Raw genomic sequence first — 7,433 nt, forward strand, 5'->3', positions numbered from 1 at the left:
TGGAGTGCAGTGGCGCAATCTCGGCTCACTGCAGCCTCCGTCTCCCAGGTTCCAGCAATTCTCCTGCCTTAGCTTCCCGGGTAGCTGGGATTACAGGCACCCGCCAAGACACCCGGCTAATTTGTGTATTTTTAGTAGAGACAGGATTTCACCATGTTGGCCAGACTGGTCTCGAACTCCTGACCTCAAGTAATCCGCCTACCTGGGCCTCCCAAAGTGCTAGGATTACAGGTGTGAGCTATCATGCCAGGGCTATATCTCTGTGCTTTCTAAACCCAATAAGTGTTATGTAATAGTGATGCTAATAACACACATAATGGGCCAGAAACATTTCTATAAGCCCAGCGGCTCTGGGCATAAATTTCTAGGGATGGTGAACTGAAGAAACAAAATTGTGCATTGAAACCAGCTTTTCCCAACCACCAGTGTCTCTCTCTCTCTCTCTCTCTCTCTCTCTCTCTCTCTCTCTAATGTAAGTGTTCACTTATTATGTGGCTACTCTGTGCCAAGCACTGTTGCTAAACACATTATGTACAATTTCTCATTTCATTGGTACTGATTTTGACACTTACTCATCCACTGTCTTTTATCATGATGTGACCATTTCCTACAAAATGTTCTGTGTAGCTTCCAACCAAAATACCACAAAGCACAACTTAAGCAGTCCTGCTTCTTGACCTGTCTCCCAGGCTCTGCTGTCACTCATCTGTTCCATCCTATGCGTTGGCAGAAGATCCATCTTTCTAAATGCTTATTCTCTTGAAGCATGTGATTTCTTTCCTAGGAATCACCATTCTTAGCTGCTTGACTCCAAGCATTGTTCTCAGTTTTATCTCCTGATCCTCCTAGACCTCAGTAACTTATTCCAGCCTAACACGTCTGGCAACTCACTGTTCCCAGAGTTTTTCAACTTGCCTTACACCCCAGGGCTTTATTTGGCCCGTAATACCCTCTTCCTCTCTTTCTGCCAAAGTAGCTTAATGATTAGGAATATAATTCTGAAATCCAACCAAGGGGCAAAGCCAACTCCTCTGCTGACTTGGTGGATGATCTTGAACTAAATTTCTTCCCTTCTCAGAGCCTCCAATGGACAGTAAAACTAATAACAACACCCCCCTACCTTAGAGGTTGTTGTATAATTAAATGAGATAAGATACATAAAGTGCATGGTGCAGTATCTGGTACATAGTAAAGATCAATAACCTGATGTTACCATTGTTGTCATCACTATTATTATTTCAGACCTTCGTTTCGCCCTCACTCTTTCATGAAGCCCTTATCTAACCACTCCAGGTCAAAATAATCTCTCTTTTCTTTGAATTAACTTACTTTTCCTATTACTGATTTGATGGCTTGGATTTATTGCCTTAAGCTTTACATCATTTGTTTCGAATTTTATTTCCCCATCTCAGGTAAAAACTCCTTGAAGAAAAGATCCTGCAATTTGGCTTTTCGTGAGATGGAAACGATTACACCCTGCTCTGCAAACTTCCCCCTTTAAAGGTGAAGGTTTGTTAGGTTGGTTAGCCCGTGAGAAAATTGTGCATTCTTAGCAATCAAAGACCAGACATCTGGGGGTACAGGTGGGTGGAAGACTAGGATAAGAGACTCCAGATGGGGACAGAATTAAAAGGGAAAAAAAAAAAAAATTAAATAAGCCTCCGTCTCCTTTTATCTCCTAGCAGTAGGCAGTAATTTAAGAAATAAAGGAGCCCCATTACCGTTTTCCCTGTCCATTCTTTCCCAGGTACGGTGACCTAGACAGCAGCAGAAAGCGAGTTAATGGGCAGGGGTTAGGTAGGATGCAAAAGTCAAGGAATGTGGCTACAGCTGATTATAAGAACTGAGAAAGTGGACTGAACAATATTGACTCCCAGCACGCCACCTCGATGCCCATCTTGGGGAATCTGTCGCTGGAAGGGACCCATCTCGCCCACCCTTAGGGGTCGAGGTGGGTGAAGGGGGAGGAGAGAGCTGGCGGGGCGGGGTGGGGTTGCTCCGCCCCCGGAGGCTGGGCTGTGACCAGCAGGCGGCTCCGCAGCGCAGCGGGCGCGCTCATATAGGGCACAGCCGAGGGTACGTGGATCGCGGTGCGGAGACTGAGGTTAGAAGGCAGGTGGCGAGATGAACCGCGTACCAGCGTTCCTGAGCGCGGCCGAGGTGGAGGAACACCTCCGCAGCTCCAGCCTCCTCATTCCGCCTCTAGAGACGGCCCTGGCCAACTTCTCCAGCGGTCCCGAAGGAGGGGTCATGCAGCCCGTGCGCACCGTGGTGCCGGTGACCAAGCATAGGGGGTGAGTGAGGAGGATCGGGGCCAGGGGCAGGAGAAACTGGAAAGGGGGAAGAGGAGCACCAGGAAGAGGAGCGGTGGAAGAACGGAAGAGACAGCTTGACTAATTGTTGCTAACAGCTGCCACTTTTAATAGGCGCTACCCGGTGTGCTAAGTGGGAGCTTTACGGGTGTTACCTTGTTTATTTCAGCGCGCTCTCCACCTGGGGAGATATTGATGCCACCGTTTTATTGATGGAAAACTGAGACTCAGAGAGGTTAAGTGACTTACCTAGGCTTACACAGCTACTAAGTGGCAGAGCTGGAATGGTTTTCTGATCCGGAGTCAGACTTCTGAACATATTATGCATAGTGTCTAAGGGAAGGGCAGAGGGATGCGGGGGCTGGGAGAGGGCCAGTGGGGCCGTGACGAAGGAAAGAGAAAGGAGGGTATATGGGTACTTTCTAAGAGACCCCAGCATTGATGGAAACGGGCTGAAGCTGCTCCCTCTCTCCTTGTAGCTACCTGGGGGTCATGCCCGCCTACAGTGCTGCAGAGGATGCGCTGACCACCAAGTTGGTCACCTTCTACGAGGACCGCGGCATCACCTCGGTCGTCCCCTCCCACCAAGCTACTGTGCTACTCTTTGAGCCCAGCAATGGCACCCTGCTGGCGGTGAGCAACTTCCTGTCCCGGGGTGGAATGGGGCCCCTGGGCCCAGATTTAAGTTCAAAAGTGAGTTCTCCACAAGCAGGGGGAGTCTTGATTGTGACTACATGTGTCCCTCTGCAAGTGACTGGATACCAGCAACAGTGAAGGTTATCTGTGTTCATGTATCTATTTCTAGGACTGCCTGAAGATGCATAACACAGCACCAGCGCCCACTGCTGCCTCAAGCATGTGACAGTGTGGAAATAATAATCTTGTCATTCTTGCATATGTCCTTGTCCTATACTCAGTTACCCCAAATACACAGCTTGAAGGAACCCATTAGCCAAGGGAAGATTTACTTACTGAATCCTTGTCGACATGGAAAAGAAGGGGGTGTTCTGTAATCCTTGCAAGCCTTTTCAGAGCGGTATACGGTGTGACCTGTTTTAGTATCTAATCATAGTATCAAAAGGTAGCAGTAGCTCTCGTTTATGGAGTACTTTTTTAAAGTGTCAGGCACTGTTCTAAACATTTCACATTTGTGAATCCTCTTAAAGCCATTCTATGAGATGGGTAATATGATTACTTCCACTTTATAGATGAGGAAACTGAGTCAGAACAACCATGTTCAACTTACTGAGGTCTATGTAACCAACAATTAGCATGGCTGGACTTCAGAGCTGCTCAGTCTAAGTCAATGGTCCATAGGTCCAGACTCTCCTAAGACCACTGCCATTTTAACTGCCATATATTGGGCACTTATGTGTCAAGAAGGAGACACTGATCACATTCAATTCTGAGAAATTCCTCTATGGGTGTTTTTATTAACTCTCCTTCCCCTCAATTTCTGTTGAGGTCCTCGAGGCTCAGGTTAGTATAGTCACTTTGCTTGAGGTCACATAGCTGGTTAGTGAAAGACTCAAGAATCAATCCTAGGTCTGATAGTTAACTCTTATGGTCTGTGCACTCCAAGCTGGGTCTTACAACGTCTTTCCTTTTCCCCTGAATTTCTGGATTGCCAAAGAATCTGGCTGTTCAACACTCCTTTGAGAATATCTAGCTCTTCCCAACTCATCCAATGGAGACGGCATTCATATACCTGCCAACAGCAGTTCCCCAGGGGGGTAGAACCTGAGGCTTTGAAACTAGATGACAGCTGAATCTGTTCAGTAACTTGGTGATTCACTTCCTCATCTGTAAAATGAGGTTGATGATGCCTATTTTTTGGTGGTCAGCTGAGATGAATAACTTATAAACAGAGAAGGGTGCAGAGGGTGGCTGTTACTAGCAAGGCATAATTTTCAACTTTCGCTGTGTATCAGAATCACCTGGGCTGTCTGGGTCTGACTCCTAGAAGAGATACAGACTGGGTTAATCTAAGGGTGGTATCTGAGCATCTTCACGAAGCTTTCCACATGTACAGCAGGAACAGAGAGCCACTAAGAGTTTCATGACCCTTGTCCAAATGTCAAACGGCAACCTTCTCTCTCCAGTTCCTTCTTAATTTGGTGTTTTGAGAATCCTAGGGCAAGAAAAGAAAATGATAGTTCTTGAGGGCTCAGCATGTGCTAGATGTTTCCAGATAAGCCAGTGCATTTAATCCTCACAATAACCCTCTGAATGGCTGGCATTATCTTTGTTTTTACAGGTGAGGAAACCAGTGCTTAAAGATTAAAGTGTTTGTTCAAAGTTGCATATCTCTTAAGTGGAGGAATCGGATCCAGGGCTGACACGAAACCCATGCTGTTTGTAGGATGCTATAAAACTTCCTAGGCTAATATTTTAGAACTGTTTTTTCTAATTTAAGTAGTGGACAGGGGTGCCCCTTGCTCACTGTCTCTCCTTTCCTCCAAGGTCATGGATGGAAATGTCATAACTGCAAAGAGAACAGCTGCGGTTTCTGCCATTGCCACCAAGGTAAGATGAATGGCTGGCTGTACTATGAAGGTGAGCTGTTGGGTGGGGTCTGGTATCTCAATCTTGAGAGGCTAAAGGAGAAGTGGGGAACTTATTTTGGTTTCCTGTTGGACATAGCTGGAACTCCAGATGTCAGATATATCAGGTGAGCACAGTAATTCATGAAATTATTAGCTACCATTTAATGTGCATGACCAGATTCCAAGTACCATACGTGCATAATTCTCAATCTTCCCATCAGTCTTGAAGAATAGAAATGAGAAATTCTCTCCACCTTCCAGGTCAAGGAATATGGCTCAGAGAGGTTCTGTGAATTGCCCAGGATCACACAGCTCACAAGTGCTAGAGTAAGAATTTAATACCTGACCTCTCTGGCTTCCAGGACTGGCTTTTTGTCCCTGTACCACATTGCCCCTGGTAAGACAGTATGATTGTCCCATAGACCAAAGCTAGTACTACACAAGAGGCAGAGTGAACTGAACAGAGCCAAGCCAGATCCGCGTATTCATTCGACAAGTATTGAGTGAGTTCCTATCCTGTGTCAGGCACTGTTCTAAATGTTAGGGAAATGGCAGTGAGCAAAACAGAGGGGCACGCATAGGGGAGGTAGACAATACCAATAAAAAGGGATACACAGGCCGGGTTCAGTGGCTCATGCCTGTAATCCCAACACTTTGGGAGGCTGAGGCAGGAGTATCACTTGAGGTCAGGAGTTGGAGACCAGCCTGGTCAACATGGTGAAACCTCATCTCTCATGAAAACACAAAAATTATCTGGTCTTGGTGGTGGGTGCTTGTAATCCCAGCTACCCGGGAGGCTGAGGCAGGAGAATCGTTTGAACTCAGGAGATGGAGGTTGCAGTGAGCCGAGATCGAGCCACTGCACTCTAGCCTGGGCAACAGAGTGAGTCTCTGTCTTAAAAAACAAAACAAAACAAACAACAACAAAAAAACCTTTTGAGTTTAATAATGTGTTAAATAGTAATAAATAATATGTAATTAAATAATTAGCACATATTAATAAATGATTAATAGTGTGCTTAGAATTTGCTAAAAAATAAAACTAACAACAACCCAAAAAGTCACATAACATGTTAGAAAGATGAAGATAAAGCAGAAGTGAGAGTATGGGAGAAGGTGTCACATTTTACATTATCCAAGAAAGACCTCGCTGAGATGGTGACATTTGAGTCAAAGCTGAAAGCAGTGAGTTAGTGAACCATGTGGAAACGCGGAGGGGCGCTCCGGGCAGAGGGAATGGTAAGCAATGGGGGTGATGATGCTCCCGAGCAATGTCAAGTCATCCTATAAGAAAAACAGCATTTTTAGAAGTTAGAGTTAAGAGGATCAGGCTTAGAAAACAGGGTGTTTGTGGGAACGATTGGAATCTGGAGTCTTTCACGTTAAATGTGGAAGTACAAGGTCTTGGGACACTGGTTTTCCTAAGTTATTATAAAGGGAACATGGTAACCCAGGGAAAGGTGTAGCAGCAAAGACCAGGTATTCGGGTTGTATCTCAAAGTTTTCTAGGTACCTGCTGGAGGGGTGGGGGGAAGAATGGGAGGATTAATCTGGTAATTGTATACGAAGGGAGTAGACCAACAGCACCCACCTCAATGAACTGGTTTTTAGTTATATCCAGACTTGACTCAAGTAATCAAGGACTCCTTGCTATGTTTGCTGGTTGGGAACAGAATGAATCTCGTATTACTGCCTGTCATTTATAAAGAGCTTTAGTCTTTTTCAGAATCATTTCCAGCCCTTTGTCTGGACTATGAGTTTCTGTGAGGAAGGCAGGGAAAGTATTAATGGCTTCATTTTATGCAGCGAAGAATAGAAACTTGGGTTTCCTGAAGTCATACAACCAGATGCCTGTGGGTTCTTTTGAGGCCACATGGTCTTGGCCCAGATGAGAAGTCTCCAACATAAGCAAGCTATGCAGCAGCATTAGCTAGGGAAGTTTTTAAAAACTCAAATTCCCATGCCTACTGAATCAAAACACAGAGTGTAAGGATCAACCAGGTCTGGAAACCACACTTTTGGTAGACCCAGCCTGCAATAACACTGCTTTGTTGCATTAATAAAAATCTGTGCTCCCAGAAGAATCAGGAAGCCTCGGGTTGACACTTCAAAGTTTAGACACTTCAAAGTTTAGGCTGAAACTTCACAGCTTTATTTCCAGGGGCTCAGATGAACACTTTCAATAAGGAACAAAGGGTCTATTTTACTTGTTGCCTTGAATCTTGTCCACCATTTCTCTTTTATTTAGGGCTTTTGTGGGGGAGAATAAGTATAGGGAGCTCTAGGGTCTGATGAACATAATACATTTTTTGTGCTTGGGTCTCACATAAGCTTCATTGAAGACTGATATGTTTTCTCAAGGTGACAGTATGTATCAGGGTTTAGCATTGACATGCATTTATTCAACAAATATTTGAGTGTCCACCAAGTGCAAGGTTCTATGCTCAGCATGGAGTAAGCAAAACCAGATACAATACCTGCCCTCATGTAGTACAGGGTCCAGTGGGGGAGACAAGATATAGTCCAAAGATCACACCAACAGGCTGGGTGCAGTGGCTCACGCCTGTAATCCCAG

The 7,433-nt window shown here is 45.3% G+C and overlaps 1 protein-coding gene across 1 annotated transcript in view; it reads left to right on the forward strand.

Moving 5' to 3' along the window:
- Positions 1-1,412: 1,412 nt before the first annotated feature.
- The window catches only part of CRYM (crystallin, mu), a 20,266-nt gene continuing 14,245 nt past the window's right edge, over positions 1,413-7,433 (forward strand). The window contains exons 1-4 of the mRNA XM_011976039.1: positions 1,413-1,518; positions 2,042-2,294; positions 2,792-2,945; positions 4,776-4,838. Of these exons, the coding sequence (XP_011831429.1) occupies positions 2,125-2,294; positions 2,792-2,945; positions 4,776-4,838 (387 nt within the window). The 5' untranslated portion in view covers positions 1,413-1,518; positions 2,042-2,124. The remainder of the gene's footprint in view (positions 1,519-2,041; positions 2,295-2,791; positions 2,946-4,775; positions 4,839-7,433) is intronic.

The sequence above is a fragment of the Mandrillus leucophaeus genome, unplaced genomic scaffold (assembly GCF_000951045.1).
Source record: "Mandrillus leucophaeus isolate KB7577 unplaced genomic scaffold, Mleu.le_1.0 Scaffold162, whole genome shotgun sequence".
Taxonomy (NCBI): Eukaryota; Metazoa; Chordata; class Mammalia; order Primates; family Cercopithecidae; genus Mandrillus; species Mandrillus leucophaeus.